General features: G+C 43.1%; 2 protein-coding genes across 6 annotated transcripts in view; one reads left to right on the forward strand and one right to left on the reverse strand.

The window, feature by feature from the left end:
- ubfd1 (ubiquitin family domain containing 1) overlaps nt 1–22,386 on the reverse strand; it is a 166,149-nt gene that overhangs the window by 6,442 nt on the left and 137,321 nt on the right. Inside the window, exons 1-3 of one of the 3 annotated variants that reach the window (XM_063058725.1) lie at nt 8,137–8,231; nt 4,260–4,547; nt 513–721 (exon numbers count right to left, since the gene is read on the reverse strand). In XM_063058725.1, the coding sequence (XP_062914795.1) occupies nt 513–721; nt 4,260–4,547; nt 8,137–8,152 (513 nt within the window). In that variant the 5' untranslated portion in view covers nt 8,153–8,231. Of the gene's footprint in view, nt 1–512; nt 722–4,259; nt 4,548–8,136; nt 8,232–9,893; nt 9,999–22,386 lie in introns of those variants that run through there. The other 2 variants (XM_063058726.1, XM_063058727.1) reach the window with 2 other exon arrangements.
- LOC134351876 (UNC93-like protein MFSD11) overlaps nt 8,424–22,386 on the forward strand; it is a 71,688-nt gene continuing 57,725 nt past the window's right edge. Inside the window, exon 1 of one of the 3 annotated variants that reach the window (XM_063058723.1) lies at nt 8,424–8,691. In XM_063058723.1, coding sequence (XP_062914793.1) covers nt 8,611–8,691 — 81 coding nt within the window. In that variant the 5' untranslated portion in view covers nt 8,424–8,610. Of the gene's footprint in view, nt 8,692–9,607; nt 9,676–10,049; nt 10,191–22,386 lie in introns of those variants that run through there. The other 2 variants (XM_063058724.1, XM_063058721.1) reach the window with 2 other exon arrangements.

Here is a 22,386-nt window from a genome sequence, read left to right on the forward strand (position 1 = left end):
GAACATTCTAATTATCTAGGTTGCAAAAAAAAGAGTCCATGCTCCAATTCCATCTTAACTTTCTCAGCTTAGACTGAGCATTTTGTTTTGTCAAAGGCAGAGTTCTTGTTCCCTTAAAGAAAACAGTCACTTGGCTGAAATTAGTATAGCCATGATTTAAATGGGGGAGGGGTGAGGAATGACAACACTTATAACTGCTTAAACCCAAAAAAAAAAAAAATTCTGACATCCCCAATATGGATGACACAGAAAGCGGAGCAAAATAGCACAGGTCATCTCTTGTGAGCAATTTTGCTGAGCATATAGTTTCACAGCTAGCAGTGACAGGGTAGAGATGATGCTGTCAATATACAAAACCCCCATCAAATTAAGTACTGCACAGAATGGAGTAAATAAGATCTGTGGAAGTTAGAATGTCAACTTAAATTTTCCTGTGCATCAGGCTTGAAGGGCTGAATGACAATCTCTTGCTCCCATAAAACCCAATGTTGACTATGACAAAAGCTACTTACCTTTTGCCTACAGAGAGGTTCCTTTTTGGGTTCTTCAGCTTTGGCCTCTTGCTGTACAACCTCTTTTGGTGTGTTTACTGCTAAAACGTCATTAATTGTTGATCCAATAACCATGATTTTTGCACCATTTGTTACTTTTATTTCACGTAAAGTTTTATCTTCCGGGAGCAGACCCTTGTACATGACTTTCTGCATGGCAGGAGTGAGACCTGAAAAGAAAGTGTTGATCCTAATCCAATATTTGAAAAATTAACTTGGGTGCTTTTTACTATTAGGGCAAATGATGAAGATCAATTTCTGTGCAGTGGTCAATACCTCCCACTGACTTGCTCCTCTCTATAACCTCCAAATGATTTATCATGAAATTATGAACAGATGATGTCACCCTGAATTTATCAGAAATTTTTAGCTGCCTGGCACCCAAACCATTTTGGGATAGAGCAAATGGCAGCTAAAAACGCAGCTATCATACCTCTGGCTAAATAAACCTGGATTTTCCCTACAGATACAACCACTAGGTAGTGATAGCTTAGGAAAGATTACTATCTACTGCCACTCCTGAAACACTTGCAGAGCAGGAGTGCCATAGTTAAAAAGTAAAAGTTGCTATCCTGATGTCAGAATAACACGCTGTCCATCACCAACATTACCAATTACCTCAACAGCATCTCAATGTCAAAGTGAACTCACCATATTTTGCATTGTTCATTTTGCCCACATCCCAGACTGGCAAAGTAATCTGCAAGTTTATTTATAGAGGTAGTTAGACAGTAGAATATCCAACTGGTTGAATTTCTTTGGTTGTAAGAGAAAAGCAAAGTCAGTTTGGGCAGCACCAAGGAATGTAAAGAAGCAAAAGACAGCTATTTAAGGGACCCCAAAGTGGAGGTGATAATATAGATAATACAAGTTAAAACCACATGCAATTAGGATTAACTCACTGGCTACTTTAGGTACACTTGCTTGTTAATGCAATTATCTAATCAGCCAACGTGGCAGCAACTCAATGCATACAAGCATGCAGATGTGGTCAAGATGCAGTTGTTGTTCAGCCCAAATATCAGAATGGGGAAGAAATGTGATTCAAGTGTCTTTGACCACAGAATGATTTGTTGGTGCCAGATGGGATGGTTTGAGTCTCTTAAACTGCCGATATCCTGGGATTTTTATGCACAATCATCCTGAGAGTTTACAAAATGGTGTGAGAAAGGGGAAGAGAGACATCCAGTGAGCGGCAGTTCTGTGGGTAAAAACACTTTGTTAAGAGGTCAGGAATATGGCCAGACCGGTTCAAGCTGAGAGGAAGGTAATAGAAGCTCAAAGACACGCATTACAACCGTGCTGTGCAGAAGAGCATTTCTGAACACAACAGACCTTGAAGTGAATGGGTTACAGCAAGACCACAAACACACTCAGTGGCCATTTTACCAACTCCAGGAGGTACCTAATAAAGTGGCCACTCAGTATTATCATAGATCACCAATTTAGACTAGGCAAACCAAATCAACAAGAATTCATTCCTACTGTTATTACAGTAGAACAGAGGGCTTCTAGATCAGTATGTGAAAAAAATAATTAGGGAAATGGGTCACCATAGATACAGCAATGATGAAATATTAGTTGATGATCCAGTAATTAAGGGGGCTAAAGAGAACATAAAATTTATATTCTCAGAGCAGAATAAAAAATGTAGAAGCAATTTGTTTAACCCAAAACCAGGATTAGAGATCCAAATAAAGCAACCTACATAAACACAAGACCCTTGATACAATAAACAAAACTTTTAAAAAGGTAAAATAATAAACATGTAATAGCTTACATTTAAAAATTAAACAGTTTTCAACAAGTACATATCCCTATAATGCACACAAACTCAGCAGGAAGTGATTAAGTCATGGCTGATAAGTTAAAGGGAGCATTAAAAGGACAAACTGTTGTCGGAAAGACCAATAATCCTGAATATTGAGAAAATTCTCAGGAATTTAAAAGACGATGCAGAACAACTGAAAATAGGACATGAAAAGTAATCTTGAGGGAAAAAACACTACACAAACTTTTCAGATAAGGGAAAAACAGCATTAGTCAAAGTGTGCCCCTTACAAACAAATTCAGGGGAAATGAAAGAAACAGATCAAGTACTGTGTCCACCTTTATGGGACTAAAAGCTCACAGTACCCAGACGTACCATCTATTTTAAAAGAGGCTGAAGATAGACGACAACTACTAGAACCTATGGTATTTTAGAATAGATTCCAGATTGGAAGCTGGATGCCAGAATAAAAAGGTGTGGGGGGGGTGGGGGGAGGTGAAGAAGGGTAGTTAGACAATGATAAGTGAAGCCAGGGAGTAGGGAAGTAAAAGGGCTGGAGAGGAAAGAATCTGATAGGAAAGGACAATACACCATAGGAGAAGGGAAAGGACGGACACCAAGGGTAGGTGATAGGCAGGTGAAAAAAACTAAAAGGCCAGAGATGGGAATAGGAGGGGAGGGAAAAGTTTTTTTTTGAAAAACAGAAGAAATTGGTATTCATGCCATCAGGTTGGAAGCGATCCAGATGCAATAAGGTGTTGCTCCTCCACCCTCATCTTGGCACAAAAGTGAAGTGCTGCCTCACCTGGAGTGACAGTTTGGGGCCCTGAACGGAGGCAAGGAAAATGATGAATGGTTAGGTGCAGCACTTTGGCCGCTTGCAGGAATAAGTGCCAAGAGACAGATTAGCAAGAAGGGGAAAAGGAAATGCCAGTCAACCGTTTGTCTCCAGAGATGGAGATCTAGAAAGGGGACAGAGGTGTCAGAAATGATGAAATCTTAGAAAGGTTTACGTAACATCAATGCAGATTAATGAAATAAAATCATTTGCAAAATCTGATAGAAGTTTTGTTTTAACTAGCAAAATGGCTATAGAAGAAAATGGAGGATATTGTATACAACAGGAATTCTGCAGATGCTGGAAATTCAAGCAACACACATAAAAGTTGCTGGTGAACGCAGCAGGCCAGGCAGCATCTCTAGGAAGAGGTGCAGTCGACGTTTCAGGCCGAGACCCTTCGTCAGGACTAACGAAGGGTATTGTATATTTAGATTTTCAGAAGTTCTACAAAAGGTTTATAAAACAGTGAGTAAATGGAACTCCAAATAGTATGGCATGGATTAAGAATTAGTTAACAGAAAAGAGCAACAATCAACAGGCCAATTAAGTTGATCAAAATGAATAGAGCAGTGCCACAGCAAAAAATTAGATTACTGAACCAAGTAGAACATATAAGTTTGCTGATGCAAAGTTGGATGGAATTGTGGGTTGTGAAAAGAATGCCGAGAAGTCAAGAGCCAACAGCATATTAGAATACAATAAGAAAAAGTCTATATTATACACTTCAGTAGAAAAAAGTGGGGAAGTTATTTTGAAAAGATGAGAAACTATCAAAGCTCAAAGGAAACTGGGTGACCTTCCACACAAATCAAAGTTAACACACAGGTATAGCAAGCATTTAGGAAAGCAAACAGTGTATTGGGCCTTCAACACAAGAGGACAAAGTTGACAATATCAATTATACAGAAGCATAAAAGCCACTATAGAAATGCACGTCTATTTCTTACTTTTCTAGTCTTGGCCACGTAGAAGGCGCCTAGAAGAATTGTCCCAGTCTGCATTGTCATGCACAATAGCACCACTGCGAATTTACATTTAAATATTAACTAGTACAAAATAAAAATTAGTGCAAACCCCTCCTCCCTTCACAACATACCTGTGAGGGAGTGAATCTTTTCTTTCAGGCCAGCTCCTGTACTATCCAATGGCATCCTGACATCATATTTGTTTTTATTCCAAATAATCTTTAGATCTACCATTTCCTTGCTGGTATCTGATTCTCCTCCATTACTAACAGAGGTTTGGGGAAGGGAATCCTCATTCTCCATTTGTTCAGTTATTAAGCATGGTGAATCTCCTTCACTGGTAGCTCCACATCCTGCTTTCTCTTGGTGAATACCTATATCTATGCTGGCCTCAGTTTCCATTCCACTGGGTTCTGCACCTGCAATTGAGAAAAGATAGCCAGGAATGCCACAATGTAGATTTTCAATCATGCAAAATTTTCCGACTTATTGCAAACCTTACAAACACATTTATACATTAATATGCCCTAACCTTTTACCTACATTTTAGATGCAGACTTCAAGGAAACAATACCTTCACTTTACATCCTCCCATAATTAATATTGCTGTAGTCCCCATGACCAAGCAAGAGAAAATTATCTTCATTTTAAACCAAGCATAAAGATACAATGCTATTTAATTCCCAATATGCATTACAATACCACTTCCAATAGACCACACACATTGACCCAAATATCCAATGGTTCAGCAGGTCTCTCTCTTTCTTGATGGGGAGAGTCTGCTGGTTCTCCAGTCGTGGGCAATCGAATAAGCAACGCTGCAGATTGTAACATCAGAACGGTGAGTTGTTGCCTTCCCCTCCTGCTGTGGCAGGAGCAATATCCCCCTCTCCCGCATCAGTGAGGGAGGGCTGTTAAGACGAAGTGTTAGAATGCACTGTGGTTTTTGATGGACTCCAGATCATGGCTTCGGGAGGGGGTATTGCTTACACGGTGGATGGTGGGGCTGATGCTTTAGCAGGAGCGGGGGTGGGGGGGGAGATGCTGCTACTTGTGAGGAGGAAAGGGGCTTAAAATTAGTTTATGTCTGGCTATTGACTATAATTATGAATTTGGATTACCAATCCAAACATCACTGAATTTAATATGCACATGATATTCCTGTTATCTTTCTTCTATTCTTGTTCAGCTGAAGGCTGCCCTTAGAGATTGCAGAAACATTAGTCAGCAAGCCTTTTTAAAACATGAGCTTATCATCGTACAAAATATGACACTGCAAGAGAGAAAAAAAACTCAGATGATCCCAAAACTAATTTATTGTTTCAGGAAAGAAATGTGAACTGGAAACATTCAAATACAATGGAAATAGAATTTATCACAGCACAGAACAGGCCCATTCGCACATCAAATCCATGCCAACTATCAACCACCCAATTATACTATTGACCCTTTCATTTAATTTTAATCTTTCATATTCCAATCAGATCTCCCTCAGATTCTACTATTCATCTATGTCCTCAGGGTATTTTACAACAGCCATTTAATCTACCAACCCACACATCTTTGGAAAACCAGTAGTACCCAGAGGAAACTCACATGGTCACAGAAACAATGTGCAAAATGCATAAACAGGACTCAAGGTCAAAACTAAACTTTGGTCTCTAGTGCCACGAGGCAGCAGCTGTACTGTCCTTAAAACTTGTAGTGCCAAGGGTATTGTCCATTTCACATAGGATCCTGTCAATATTCAGCTCACAACAAGACCCACAGCCCTTTTAACCTGGAATTGATTCTTCCATCTCTACTTACCCATCAATATTTACCATTTTGAGTGGCCCTTTCCTCAAATGCTGCTCCAAGAAACAACACGATTTATTTTTCCACCTCCCCTTAGATGTCTTTTGAGTTTTTAAACAAAACATTTGATCATTCTGTTCTTTGCAAGGGTCATACCCCATGTAAATCAGTAGTTTTCTATCAATATTGTACTTCATTAACCCTAAATTTGTCATATGCCTTCAATTCCTCTGACTGAACTCAGTTTCTGCCACACCATTTCTGGGGAAGCACCTTATGTTTATGGACCAATGGGTCAAATCCTGTGCTATACTCTTCTAAATTTACTCACTTGTGTCTGGATTAGTTATTCTTACCAATATTGGAGATTTCCCCACAATTTAGGGGTAACCAAGAAACTAGAACATATGCAACTTCCTTTTCAGTTTTATATCAATTCCAGTTATGCTGCAGTCACAATTCCATCTGGTCTCCGTCGATTTCCTGATGGGTGAAACAATTCTTCCCCAATTTCAGACTTAATGGAAATGATAAAAAGTGCGAACTCTAGGCATATCGCAGAATGTTGTTACATTAGATGTTTACCAGTAGGTTAGTTGTGTGGATAATTACTCCAACTACACTCAAAGCTCTTCTCTCCACTTAGTATTTTAGAACCCTCTTCTACTCTACTTCATCACACAAATCCCCTCCACCCCGCAAAAGTTCTAATCATTCAAAACATCTTATTGTCTAACATAATCAATTCCAAAGTAATTTTTATCTAGCAAATATCAAATTGTTACAATCGAGTGCAAACAATCCAACCTAGCTGCAGTAACTAAAAGGGCTCTTCCTGCTGCCTGCCATAGGGAAAGTAACTGGAGTTCACCTCATCACTTCCTCATTGCTGTAAGAGTTGATCTTTCATTGATCCTGTTATAGTTACTATTCTACAGATTTTCCTAGTATGCCTGCTGGAAAATGAATCTCAGGGCCATATGTGGCAACATACACATACTCTGATAATGCAAACACGAGATAATAACTTTTCTCTGAACTATTAGGCAGTTAAGAGTCAACTACATTCACTTGGTTCAAAAGCCACAAACTGCCCAGAATATTTCCTTCCCAAAATGACTAGGTGAAATAAATTTTATATAGTCATCTTATTTTATGGCTATCATTACTAATACAATTTTAAGGAAATATTCCAGTCTCAAAGTCTCAGCACTGGAACCAACTGAGCAAACTTTTCCTGTACCACATGTCAAAAACAGAAACAAGAAACTCCCAAACACTAGACCTTATGTAATGAATACACCTCAACTTAACTCATTGTTACACCCTTCCATAAACTTTTTAAAATATAGACTTCACAGAGTATTAGCTTCTTGCAGCTGTCCTCCATCTCCACAACATTCTGCTTCCTCTGCACTCTCATCCCTTACACCCCTTCCTTCTGCTCCCAGTAAGTATCAGCCCCTTGCATACTGCCCCAACCACCACATGTATCGTGTTATTCCTTGCACTGCCCCGTACTGTTCTCTTACACATTGGCAGCCCACTGCTCTTCATAATGTACTAGAGCTTATACACTGTCTGACCCCCCCCCCCCTTCACTGGTAGGCCCTTGACCCTCACTGCCCTCTGCACAGAAAACCCTTGCACTGTTCCCATCATTTACACCCCGCACATGCTGGTTCCTTGGAACACTCCTGCTTCCAGTATGCACACCCTCTCTCACTCACTGACCACCACATCCACTGAGTGTACATACTAGTCCCCTGTACACTGACCACCCTCTCCCGCTCCCTGTACACACTGGTCCCTTACACACTAACCCCACTGCTCCTTGTAAACACTGGTGAATTGGACACTATCCTCTACCTCCTTGCACGCTGATACAACCCACCCAGCCCCTTCTTCACTAGTCCGGGACCTCACCCTCGTTTCCCCATGAGAGAGCCTTCCTACATTCCAGTTTCCCTTCCCCACCTCCACTCGACTCTTTTGCATGTCACCACTGTCCACCCTCCCCCATTGCCAATTATACATTGGTGTCTTAGTTCTCCGACTCTCAGGTGCCTAATTTCGCGGTAGCCCACGACAACCACCGCTCTACAATGAAGATCTCTGTGTGTTACATTGTCCGGGCCCGTTAGGAGGCAGTGTCCTGCAGTGACTGAGCCGAAATCACCAACACTGCAGCAGGCCGTATCCAAAACCTACCATCCCGGGTTGCCATCGCTATCCGTATGAACTCGAGGCCTGCTGGGAAGGCAATGAAGATTTCCGCTTCCAGGCCACGCGTGCCCGCTCTTAAATGTAATGGGCAACTTCAGATGATTGACAGTAAATGGGCGGGTCGCAAGTCCTGCCCGATAACAGGGGCGGGGCCAGATGATTGACGGTTTTGGGCAGGGGCGTGTCCATGTGTGGGCGGGGTTATGCGTGATTGGCATGTTAAGGGGCAGGATCGTCTTCGCCAGCAGACCATCACTTCAGATGCTGGAAATTATACATTAATGGCTGGAAAGAATCAGCAGAAGAGTGTTGTTGAGTATCTTAAGTGGCTGCTCCTTGGGTTCTGGCCACAACCCCCCACACTGCGATGTTGTGAGTGAGGAGGAATGTTGTCCAGGAGACCTTCTTGTCAACGGGTACACAAAATGCTGGAGGAACTCAGCAGGCCAGGCAGCATCTATGGAAAAGACTACTGTCAACATTTCAGCCCAAGGCCCTTCATCAGGACAGGAAAGAAAGATGAGAAGTCAGAGTAAGAAGGTGAGGGGAGGGAGAAGTACAAGGTGGTAGGCGATAAGTGAAACTGGGAGAGAGGGAAGGGTGAAGTAAAGAGCTGGGAAGTTTATTGGTGAAAGAGATACAGGGCTGGAGAAGGGGGAATCTGATAGGAGAGGACAGAAGGCCATGGAAGAAAGGGAAGGGGAAAGAGAACCGGAGGGAGGTGATGGGCAGGTAAGGTGAGAGAGGGAAACAGGAATGGGGAAAGGTGAAGGAGGTGGGGGTGACAATTACCGGAAGTTCAAGAAATCGATGTTCATGTCTTCAGATTGGAGGCTCCCCAGACGGAATTTAAGGTGTTGCTCCTCCAACCCGAGTGTGGCCTCATCACAACAGTAGAGGAAGCCATGGACTGACACGTCGGAACGGGAATGTCAGTCTAATGCGGGGTCCTTTATCTAAATAATTACAACAGACAGATGCCAGCAACCTCTTCTCATTGAGGATGGAGCAGATATGGGAAGCTGAGGACTTGGGCAGAGGAAACGGGAAAATGAAGAAGACAAAGAGGAGGGGAGCGCTGAAGCAGTCAGCTGCCAGCTCCGGGAGACCAGGATCTGCAAGGTTTCTGACACACCACAGCTCCGATAGATGGAGGCTACTGAACAACCAGAGCCAGTGGGCAGAAAAGGAACAGAGACCAATCTCCCCTTAGTGACACTGCCAGCCTGGGAAGGAACATTCCCAGTAGCTGATCTCTGAGAAAGAAACACTGACTCTAGAAAGACAGTAAGGCAGTTTCATGAAAGGTTGTGGGCACAAAGGCTCAGGAAATATGGAAATAAAACCAAGATCCCTAACTGTGATGAACAGTCACTGAAAGGGACAAAAGGAGCTTTTTCTTTTTTTTGTCAACCCCAGCTTTCTAAATACTAGCAGCTGACACTTGTAAAGGTCAAAATATTGCAACCAATATTCTTGAACTTATTGTGAACAGGAGCCAGTCTTCAGTTCTTAATGTAAATGGTAAGCAATAATCAATTTGAAGTTGAAAAGACAGCTTTGTAAACAAGTACTGTTTATAGAGTCACAAACTTGCTGGCCCCACAGTATCTGGTCTAACTGCTAAAAAGCTTCAGCATAAGACAGCAGGTTATTTAATTTGGCTTGCTTCAAACTAGAGAACACTGGTTAAGTTATTTAGTTCAAGGAAGCTTGCAAACCAGATTGATATTTTCACTTACCACATCAGATAGCTGTGTTTCAAAGAGTCAGCTTCAGAGCATTAATCGTGGGTACCTGGGATCTCTGCCTCCAAAAGCTTTCAGATCACTTGTGTTAAAAGGTATCTGAAAAAATGCCACAAGTGTGTGAAGTCACCCAAGTGGCAGAGATACAGCATGAATGTTAAGCAAGCAGTCAAGCCTTTTAGAAATGGTCCAAGAACATCAAGAAGAATGACAGAAACGCGAGGTGAACTACAATTCATATCTCTGCCTTCAATTTCTGTGATAGACGACTGCTTTGTCTGTAACTCACAGGTATGTCATTTTAGCTTGAAGAAATTGTACCTGTATTTTGGAATTCCTTTGTGAGTTCTGAATGTGTTTTAACAATGCTCTTTGGATTTAAACATGTATCGCTGAGAACAAATGAACTGTGTTTAAACTATTTTGTTTGCTGGAAGTATCTCCTCCTTGGTAGGGATGGGGGGACCCACCATTCAAATACTGAGTGTTGGCTGCTAAACTCACCATGGAGGATAAACAGGGAAGTGAATTAATCATTAAAGGTTGGGTGGTTACAGTATAACTTCCCATTAGTGAGGAGACCTTTAGCAATCTATATCAGATAGGCCTTAACTTCTTCATTTGAGTTCAGAACTTCGTGGTCAAAACCCAACACCATCACATATCGTGCACAGTATGAAGAGCACTATGTAGTATATTAACACCCTGTAATACCTGGCCAAGCTCGAGGCCAATGTGAGTTTTCTACCGAAGTGTGGGCTGCCACACCTCTGCAACTGTGGAAGGTGGCTGCAGGGAAGGGGCTTAGTTACGCACTCGGCCTGAGGATCCTACTGCGAGGAGGTAAGTTCTCTATCAGTGAAGTGAAAAGAGGTAGTGGTGGGGAGGGGGCAGGGTGGAGGGCAGCTCTTTGTGGAGTACCACACTATCAGCTCTGTCACGGTGTTCACTAACTAACGACTGATCCCAGGTGCGGAGGAACGACAGACTCGCATGTAGAGACAGAAGTAAGAGCTTATTCAACAGAATTCCAACTGAACATAGATGGCTTGACCGAGCATTCTCAAAACATGGAAGGACCTTGCGATCTATCCTAAATAGGAATCTGCTTTAAATAAGTGCAGTACATTGAAAACCCACGGCAGCCAAAATAAACTTGACAAGATTAAACAGAAAACACGAATAGATAAGACAACAATTAACAAATACAGGTGCTCAGGTCTGCAGGCTCATGACAGACCCTGAATCATTAATGTTTTTGCCTTGCCTGTGCTTTGCTGCTCTTTTTAACATCGCTGCCAGTCATTCTGGCTGAGGCTTCAACTGCAGCATGGATCAGACAGTACCCACAGGAGACTGGTCTGCAACTCCTGATGGAAAGTGTTAAAGATGTGAGGTTGTACAGTGCCTCCGGTTTCCTATAGATAGAGCACAGCCAGGACACACAGAACGGAATGGAAGGCTCTGTATGGACCTGATTGGACTTACTCTTCATGTCAAAGGCAGTCACAGTCAGATTACCCAACATCACGATGATGCCCTTCTCTGACCTCTGCCTCCTTCACACCTCCTGTCGCCTACAGAAGGACCAGACTGCCATCGCCCACAGGGTCAGGTCTGTTCTGGTACAAGTGACTGACCCACCCCAACCAAATCTGTGCTATACCTGGTGGGAAAATCTTTGACAGCCTTGCACAACTCAGGGATACCATCACCTACATGTAGGAATGGAGAGTGGATGCCTGTCTGGTCTGCTTGGACCAGCAGAAGGCTTTTGACAGGATATCACACACACACATACACACACACACACACACACACACACACACACACACACACATGATGGACTGCTCTCCAAAATGGGTTTTGGGGAGGGACTCAGATATTGGATCCAACTGTCTGACACTCCAATTTAATGGGTGAGAGACAGATATCAGAATCAGGGTTCATATCACTGGCATATGTTGTGAAATTTGCTATTTTGCAAATACATTGTAATACATAATACTAAAAAAGCTATAAATTATATATTATTTAATGTATATATATCTATATTAAATGAGTAGTGCATAAAGAGAGGGGAAAATAGTGAGGAAGTGTTCATGGGTTCATTGTCCATTCAGAAATCTGATGGCGGAGGGGAAGAAGCTGACGACACATTGAGTGTGTGTCTTCAGGCCCTGCCCCACCTCTTTGAAGGTAGCAATGAGAAGAGGCCAATCCCGGGTGATGGGGTCCTTACTGGCGGATGCTGCCTTTTTGAGGCATCGTCTTTTGAAGATCTTCTGGATGCTGGGGGAGGCTAGTGCCTGTGTAATTCAGCCAGCAGAGTTTACAACTTCCTGCAGCCTTTTCTGACCCTATGCAGCAGCCCCTCCATACCAGATTGTGATGCAACCAGTTAAAATGCTCTCCAGGATACATTTGTGGAAACTTGCATGTGTCCTTGGTAACATACTAAGTCTGATCAAACTCTTAATGAAATATAGCTGCTGTCATGCCTTATTTGTAATTGCATCAATATGTTGAGCCCAGAGTAGATCTTCAGAGATGTTGACATTCAGGGACTTTAAACTGCTTATTCTTTCCACTGCTGATCTCACATTGAGGACTGGTGTGTGTTCCCTCAACTTCCCTTTCCTGAAGTCCACAATCAATTCCTTGGTCTTACTGACGTTGAGTGCAAGGTTGTTGTTGCGACACCACTCAACCAGCTGACCTATCCTGCACCTGCCCTTGTCACCATCTGAAATTCTGCCAACAATAGTTGTGTCATTGGCAAATGTATAGATGCCACTTGAGCTGTGCTTAGCCAGACAGTTGTGGGTGTAGAGAAAGTAGACCAGTGGGCTAAGCACGCATCCTTGAGGTGTGCCAGTATTGATTGTCAGCGAGGAGGAGATGTTTTTTTCATAGAATAGTACAGCACAGTACAGGCCCTTCGGCCGACCCTCAAACCCTGCCTCCCATATAAGCCCCCATCTTAAATTCCTCCATGTACCTGTCTAGTAGTCTCTTAAACTTCACTAGTGTACCTGCCTCCACCACTGATTCAGGCAGTGCATTCCACACACCATCCACTCTCTGAGTAAAAAACCTTCCTCTAATATCTCCCTTGAACTTCCCACCCCTTACCTTAAAGCCATGTCCTCTTGTATTGAGCAGTGGTGCCCTGAGGAAGAGGCACTGGCTATCCACTCTATCTATTCCTCTTATTATCTTGTACACCTCTATCATGTCTCCTCTCATCCTCCTCTCCAAAGAGTAAAGCCCTAGCTCCCTTAATCTCTGATCATAATGCATACTTTCTAAACCAGGCAGCATCCTGGTAAATCTCCCTGTACCCTTTCCAATGCTTCCACATCCTTCCTATAGTGAGGCGACCAGAACTGGACACAGTACTCCAAGTGTGGCCTAACCAGAGTTTTATAGAGCTGCATCATTACATCGTGACTCTTAAACTCTATCCCTCGACTTATGAAAGCTAACACCCCATAAGCTTTCTTAACTACCCTATCCACCTGTGAGGCAACTTTCAGGGATCTGTGGACATGTACCCCGAGATCCCTCTGCTCCTCCACATTACCAAGTATCCTGCCACTTACTTTGTACTCTGCCTTGGAGTTTGTCCTTCCAAAGTGTACCACCTCGCACTTCTCCGGGTTGAACTCCATCTGTCACTTCTCAGCCCACTTCTGCATCCTATCAATGTCTCTCTGCAATCTTTGACAATCCTCGACACTATCTACAACACCACCAACCTTTGTGTCGTCTGCAAACTTGCCAACCCACCCTTCTACCCCACATCCAGGTCGTTAATAAAAATCACGAAAAGTAGAGGTCCTAGAACAGATCCTTGTGGGACACCACTAGTCACAATCCTCCAATCTGATTGTACTCCCTCCACCACCACCCTCTGCCTTCTGCAGGCAAGCCAATTCTGAATCCACCTGGCCAAACTTCCCTGGATCCCATGCCTCCTAACTTTCTGAATAAGCCTAACGTGTGGAACCTTGTCAAATGCCTTACTAAAATCCATATAGATCACATCCACTGCACTACCCTCATCTATATGCCTGGTCACCTCCTCAAAGAACTCTGTCAGGCTTGTTAGACACGATCTGCCCTTCACAAAGCCATGCTGACTGTCCCTGATCAGACCATGATTCTCTAAATGCCTATAGATCCTATCTCTAAGAATCTTTTCCAACAGCTTTCCCACCACAGATGTAAGGCTCACTGGTCTATAATTACCCGGACTATCCTTACTCCCTTTTTTGAACAAGGGGACAACATTCGCCTCCCTCCAATCCTCCGGTACAATTCCTGTGGACAACGAGGACATAAAGATCCTAGCCAGAGGCTCAGGAATCTTTTCTCTCGCCTTGTGGAGCAGCCTGGGGAATATTCCGTCAGGCCCCAGGAACTTATCTGTCCTAATGTATTTTAACAACTCCAACTCCTCTTCTCCCTTAATATCAACATGCTCCAAAACATCAACCTCACTCATATTGTCCTCACTATCATCAAGTTCCCTCTCATTGGTGAATACCAAAGTGAAGTATTCATTGAGGACCTCGCTCACTTCCACAGCCTCCAGGCACATCTTCCCACCTTTATCTCTAATCGGTCCTACCTTCACTCCTGTCATCCTTTTTTTCTTCACATAATTGAAGAATGTGTTTGGGTTTTCCTTTACCCTACTCGCCAAGGCCTTCTCATGTCCCCTTCTTGCTCTTCTCAGCCCCTTCTTAAGCTCCTTTCTTGCTTCCCTATATTCCTCAATAGACCCATCTGATCCTTGCTTCCTAAACCTCATGTATGCTGCCTTCTTCCACCTGACTAGATTTTCCACCTCACTTGTCACCCATGGTTCCTTCACCCTACCATTCTTCATCTTCCTCACCGGGACAAATTTATCCCTAACATCCCGCAAGAGATCTCTAAACATCGACCACATGTCCATAGTACATTTCCCTGCAAAAACATCATCCCAATTCACACCCACAAGTTCTAGCCTTATAGCCTCATAATTTGCCTTTCCCCAATTAAAAATTTTCCTGTCCTCTCTGATTCTATCCTTTTCCATGATAACCCTAAAGGCCAGAGAGCAGTGGTCACTGTCCCCCAGATGCTCACCCACTGAGAGATCTGTGATCTGACCCGGTTCATTACCTAGTACTAGATCTAGTATGGCATTCCCCCGGTCGGCCTGTCCACATACTGTGACAGGAATCTGTACTGGACACACTTAACAAACTCTGCCCCATCTAAACCCTTGGAACTAATCAGGTACCAATCAATATTAGGGAAGTTAAAGTCACCCATGATAACAACCCTGTTATTTTTGCACCTTTCCAAAATCTTCCTCCCAATCTGCTCCTCTGTATCTCTGCTGCTACCAGGGGGCCTATAGAATACCCTCAATAGAGTAACTGCTCCCTTCCTGTTCCTGACTTCCACCCATATTGACTCAAAAGAGGATCCTGCTACATTACCCACCCTTTCTGCAGCTGTAATAGTATCCCTGACCAGTAATGCCACCCCTCCTCCCCTTTTTCCACCCTCTCTATCCCTTTTAAAGCACTGAAATGTTATTTCTGATCTGCAGAGACTGTGGTCTCTGGGCGAGGAAGTCAAGGATCCAGTTTCAGAGGGAGGTACAGAGGCCCAGGTTTTGTAACTGATTAGAACTGAGGGTATTATTGTGTTGAATGCTGAGCTGTAATCAATAAACAGCAGCCTGACCTAGGTATTATTATTGTGCAGTGATCCAAGGTTGAGTGGAGAGCCAATAAGTTTGCATCTGCTGTGGACCTGCTGTGGCGATAGGCAAATTGCAGCGAGTCCAGGTCCTTGCATAGGCAGGAATTGATTCTAGCCAAGATCAACCTCTCAAAGCACTTCATCACGGTAGACATGAGTGCCATTGGACAATAACTATTACCCTGCTTTTGGGCACTGGTATGACTGTCGCCTTTTGAAGCAAGTGAGAACCTCTGACAGCAGCAGTGAGAGATTGAAGATGCCCTTGAACAGTCCTGCCATTTGGTTGGCACAGGTTTTCAATGCCCTACCACGAACACCATCAGGGCCTGATGCTTGAGGGGGTTCACCCTCATGAAGTAGGTTCTGATGCTGGCCTTTGAGACAGAGATTATAGGGTCACCAGATGCTGCAGGGATTTGCACAGGGGTAATTTTATTCTCCCTTTCAAAGCACACATAAAAGGCATTGAGCTCATATGGGAGTGAAGAAACACAACCATTCATGATGTTAGGATTTGCTTTGTGGGATTTAATGGCCTGCAAATCCAGCCAGAGCTGATGTGCATCCAATTCCATCTTTAACCTCAACCGAAATTTTTTATTTGCTCTTAAAATAGCCTTCCGTATGTCGTACCCAGATTCCTTGTATAGTTTTGATCCACTGGTCTTGACTGTCACAAATCAGCAGACTATGAATCTTGTACTTCATCCACACAGGTCTTGATGAAGTCGGTGACAACTGTGGTGTATTCATTCAGAAGTGAAGATTAAATCCTGAATATTGTCCAGTCCACCAACTCAAAGCAGTCCTATAAATAGTCCTCCGCCTCCCTTGACCATAACTTCTTGGTCCTCACCACAAGAGTCTTTAGTCTTTAGTCTCTGCCTATACACTGGGAGTAGAAGTACAGCCAGTTGATCGGACTTTCCAAAGTGTGGGCGTGGGGTGGCACAGTAAGTGTCTTTGATGGTAGTATAACAGGGGTCAAGTGTGTTGGCTCCTTTGGTTCCACAGGTGATGTGTTGGTGGTAGTTGTTTAGCGATTTCTTCAAGCTAGACTGGTTGAAATCCCCCCACAATGATAGGGAAGGCATAAGAGGGTTACATTGCCAGTGGAGGCACACACCAAAATCTCCCTGTACACAGAAAATGCCACTTTGTTCTGCTTGGATCCGTGGTCATTTTGCAGTTTGATCATCATCTGTGACCAGTTTGAGTTGACATCTGGGGCCAGAGTAAACCACAGGAAGAGCAAAGCAATGTTCTTCTGCAACTGATCTGACCAATCCAACCTGCCCTTCACCATCAGGGCTGACTATCTGAAGGTGCTGGGGATCTAGTTTGGTGGGACTGAGGCATGTAACAAGATTCGGCTGGAAAAGATTGAAAATGGGTCTGTGGCAATAGTGTTCTTTGTCAATATGCTTTCAGGGCTGTTGTACTTGGCATGGGTATAGCTGTTCCCTGCTCTTCTGCTTTGATAATCACTTGGGTCCAAGATGGTGCAAATTTGATGCATCATGACGTACAAGTCCCCTGAGAATGGGGTGGGGGGGAGTGTACCCAATTTTGCTCTCATTTGATGACCCCCTTCATGTGCAGCTGTATCATTCAGTGCGTGGAGCAAAACTACATAGGCACCAAGTATCACTATGTTCTGAAGTTCTAGCTTCCCCTGGGGCTGCAGAAGGTACTGCACAATGCCACAGTCAGTTGGACATTACTCCACTACCTATGATTTGTGGAAGAATTCTTCTGGGTAAACTTCTTTGACCACAAGTCCATCGGGCAGTGGTCAGGATGGAATGTACTGCAGACAATGTGGGACAGAGATGCTATGGATTCTATGACTTTGTTCCTTGAGCAAACAGTCCAAACCATTTGGCAGAACACCTCATTGCCGTATCTGACCTCTAATCAACAAAATTATGCTCAGCCGATGGTGGGATGTGCCCTCTCAGTCAGTACTTTCCTGTACAGATGACATCGCCTCCAATATACGCTGCCCTCAGGACAGCTGTGGTGGGGAGAAAACGGCCACCCAGCTCTTTGCAGATTGTGTATTTGTTAAGAAGGATGCAAGGGTCCATGACCCAGTACATCTCCAGTAGCTGTACTACAGAGAACGCTGATCTGTGGGCTGTTTCCAGGGACACACAGTGAGACAAACATCAAGTTGCACTGGGAGGTCATCAGCTCAGAGGATGAGGCACTTTGGTCCAACAGAAACCTGTTGGTTGTCCGACACTGTGAGATGTATGTAAGGGAATACTGTAGACTGGCAAAGTCCAAGCTGCAGCTGTACGTGCTAAGGGACAGACCGAAGCTTGTGAAGCCAATACTGAGGCTTTGTGGGGAAGGATCACAGTCTAGGCTGCATTCATGGAGGGTCCAACTGGGGTGGGGGAAGCCCCATAAACAGTCAAAGGGTGTAACACCTAAGAGAGCCATGTGAGTTTGTTTGTTTTGTTCAGTAAAGTTCACACCACTGAATGTAACAATGACAAATATAGTGAGTTTTACACTGTTTCTTCCTTGGCATATATATTTTTATCATGAATAAAGTCTTCTTGAAATTTAAAAAAAAGAGAAAAGAAGAGGTTTCTCAACGGATTCAATAGCTACTGCAATGAGTACCCATAGATCAAGAGAGTGAGGTTGAAGTACAACCAGAACTTGAGAAGCAGCCCTGTCAAATACTCAAACAGGTCCTGGACAAATGTGATCATTCACAGACCTAAGCAGTGGGCCATCTGTGCGTGCTGAATGCCTGCTGCTCCTCAGAGGTTATAGTCATGCCAAAGTGTTCTTGGAGCGGGAGCACATGGGTGCCTGCTAGATTGTTGGAGCCGCAGAGGTTGAGTGCATCCAGGACACAAAGACCAACATTTTAATTAGCTTCCTTTTGATATTTGATGAATTTATTTTAAACAACCAAAATGCATTAAATGGGGACTTAGGTGGGGGGGGGGGGAGTCGAAGAGTAACAATCCGTAAATTATTGTCACAAGTACTGAGGTACTGTGAAAAACTTTGTTTTGCATTCCAACCATACAGATTATTTCATTACAACAGGGCAGCAAAAGGGAAAATAATAACAATGCAGAATGAAGTGTTACAATCAGGCAGCCAGTACTGCGAAACAGGCAGATAATAAGGTACAAGGCTAAAATGAGATAGATTGTGAGGTCAAAAGTCCACCTTATCATACTAGGGAACCAATTGATAGCTTATAACAGTGGGGCTGAAACTGCCCTTGAACCTGGAGGTATGTGCTTTCAGACTTTTGTACCTTCTGCCCAATGAAAGAGGAGAAAAGAAAGAAATATCCGGGGTGATTCAATTTTGCTGGATGCTTTACTGAGGAAGCAAGAATTACAGACAGAGCCTGTGGAGGGGAGGTTGGTTACTGCAGTGTGCTGAGCTATGTATATAACTCTCTGCAGTTTCATGCGGCCTGAGCCAGAGCTGTTGCCACACTGAGCCCTGGTGCATCTGGATAGGATACTGTCTATGGCGCACTGATAAAAATTGGTGAGGGTTGTAACTCCAAAACATGAAACGAATCAAAAGGAAAACATGGAGCTGGGAATAATGTATCTACTCTTAGTTTCATTTTACTTTCAGTGAGGTGTGCCCTTAGGACATGGTGGCGTAATGACGTATGCCATTCACATACTTTTACACTTAACCCGTAATCAATTATTTAAATTTATTTAAACAAACCAATAATGATTAATCAAACATTATATTTAAAGTATTACTGAAATATTAAATGAACGCTACTCCTCTCTGCTTAGCTATAAACCCCAACTCAATATAGAATGTATTTTATTCATATATATATAAAAGGACTGCAACTGTGACATGTCTTTTAGTCTTGTGGCATCCACCACTGCTTGAATATTCTCAGCACACTTGTGCAGATCTCTGTGCGCCAATGGTGTGACCACTGTAAGTGTTGCTTGGTTTAAAGAATTCACATTTCTTGCATCATTCTCTGAGCCCATAATCTTATAATCTTTTCAACACTGCCTTGAGATTTTGGATATGTTCCTTTTCATCATTACTGGTAACACCGAGTGCCTGGGCAGCCGTAGGGCACATGGTCCATAGCTTTCTGCCAGAGTGCATGTGCTGATGCTGCTCCAAAAATAAGCCTATTATAGTGATAAAGCCCTTTGTGAGTGATTATGGTGAGAAACACTTTGGACTCTACTTCCATGTCCTTCTGTAGGCAGGCCTCGGTTAAGTCCACTTTGCTGAAGTGTTTTCCTCTATCCTGGGCAGAGGGTATCGATCTACTTTCAGTACTGGGTTGATGGTAGCTTTAACATCACCACAGATCCTGATGGACACATCTTTCTTGGCTGCTAGAGCCACTGGCAATGCTCATGTGCTCCACTTAACATTAAAAAGAGTTCCTTCAGCCTCCATGCGATCTAGCTCACTGGATATTTTATCATGAATGGTAGAAGAAACCAGATGTACTTTGTAAACCTTGGGACTGGCATTTTCATTTAATATTATTTTACCCTTGGTATGTTTGAATTTTCCAACGCCATCCTTGAACTCTTCTGTAACATCATCCAGTAACTTTCTTAATTTGCTTTCAGTTGACTCTATTGCAGAACATGTGGCATGCAAATGGTGGATGGATCTCCAATTAAGTTGTAGTTGTTTCAGTCAATCATGCCCCCACAATTCCTGCCCTCCTGTTATACCACATAGAAGCCCAATATGGCTTGTTGATCGTTGTATTTCACTGTTAAAAATGTCATTCCCACAGGAGCTATCTTTTCTCCAGTATAGGTTCTTAGTTCGATATATTCAGGCTTCAGTTCAGTATATTTGAAATGCCGTTCAAATTCATTTTGTGGAATAACTGTAACAGCTGAGCCAATGTCCAATTCCATTTGAATTAATTTGCCATTCTCTTCTGGTGTAAGCCATATTGTTTGTCTCTTGTTAGTTTTTGCATTGTAAATCTCAAGGCTAGTCATTCCTGTGTCACTCTCATCACTAGCAGATTTTTCATCAACAGCATGCAGATTAGTGCTCTTTTTGAAACTGCAACTTGACTTTTTCTTTTTCTCTTCCCTGTACAATCCATTTATTTTTTGTCTGCCTGTCATGCTCTTTATATGTGCCCTACTTTGTTGCATTTTCTGTAAGTTTTGTCTTTAACCCTGCAGTACTCTGGTGTATGTGAGCCCCTGCCACAATGGTAACGCAATTTGTTCAACCAGGAAGGTTTCTGTTCAGACATTACAATTTTGTTTATGCTCATGTTTGTTTCTGAGTGCAACCCAATTGTGTCTTTGGCTGCAGTTTCCAATGACACAGCAATTTCAACTGCTCTTTTAAATGTGAGTTGTGCTTTAGATAGGAGGCCATTTTGAATGCTTTTTTGCAAGATTCCACAAACTAAATGTCCTGGGTTATATTTCTCCAATATTACTGAAATATTAAATATGCAACAAGAGTCAAAGAAGACATACAACATTTTTTTAGCCTTCTGAGGAAGTACAGGTGCTGATACACTTTCTTGGACATGGCATCGACATAGTTGGACTAGCTCAGTCTACTGTTCACTCCTAGAAACTTGAAGCTTTCAACCGTCTCAACCTCAGCACTGTTGGTGTGCACTACCCTCTTCCTGAAGCCATGAACAGCAGTTTTCTTAACAGTGAGGGAAAGAGTGATGTCAAGGTACCATGCCACCAGGCTCTCTATCCACTTCCCGCACTCCAGCGCATTGTATTTTGAGATACTGCCCAAGCATCATCTACAACCTTGTAAATGGAGTTAGGGCAGGATCTGGCCACACAGTTGTGGGTGAGTAAGGAAAAACGCTGAGGGCTGTGGACGCTGCCTTAAGGGCACCAGTGTTGATGCCTCTCCCTAACTGATTGCTGTCAGTCATGATCAAGGATCCATTTGCAATCTTGATTCCCAGGTCCAGGCATTTGTAGATGAGTTTGCTTGCAAACGTACTCAGAGGGAGTGCTGCAAAAATTCACCAGACTAGTTCCTGGGATGGCAGCTCTGTGATCCACATTAAAGTTGAGGTTTGTTTGCATCTATTCTCTAAAATGTAGAAGAATGGGAAATGATCTAATTGAAACACACAGTTCTTAGATGGTTTTTAGGGCAGTTGTGGGAGAAATATTCCCCTGTCTGAGGAGAGGGGCACAGCATCAAAAAGAAGAGGTTCCCTCTATTGATGCTGCCTGACTTGCTGAATTTCTCCAGCATCTTGTGTGTGTTTCAGAATCAGAATCAGGTTTAATGTCACTGGCATATGTTGTGAATTTTTTTGTTATGCAGCAACAGTACATTGCAATACATAACAATAAAAACTGTGAACTACAGTAAGTATACATATGTAATAGTTAAATTAATTAAGTAGTGCAAATGTAAAAATAAAAAAGTGGCGAGGTAGTGTTCATGAGTTCAATGTCCATTCGAAAATCGGATGGCAGAGAGGAAGAAGCTGTTACTGAATCATTGAGTGTGTAACTTCAGGCTCCTGTATCCCCTCACTGATGGTAGCAATGAGAAGAGGACATGTCCTGGGTGATGGGGGTCCTCAATGATGGATCCCACCTATTTGAGGCATCGTTCCTTGAAGGTGCCCTGGATGCTGTGGAGGCTAGTGCCCATGATGAGCTGACTGAGTTCACAACTTATTGCGATCCTGTGCAGTAGCACCCCC

The sequence above is a fragment of the Mobula hypostoma genome, chromosome 9, assembly GCF_963921235.1.
Source record: "Mobula hypostoma chromosome 9, sMobHyp1.1, whole genome shotgun sequence".
NCBI lineage: Eukaryota > Metazoa > Chordata > Chondrichthyes > Myliobatiformes > Myliobatidae > Mobula > Mobula hypostoma.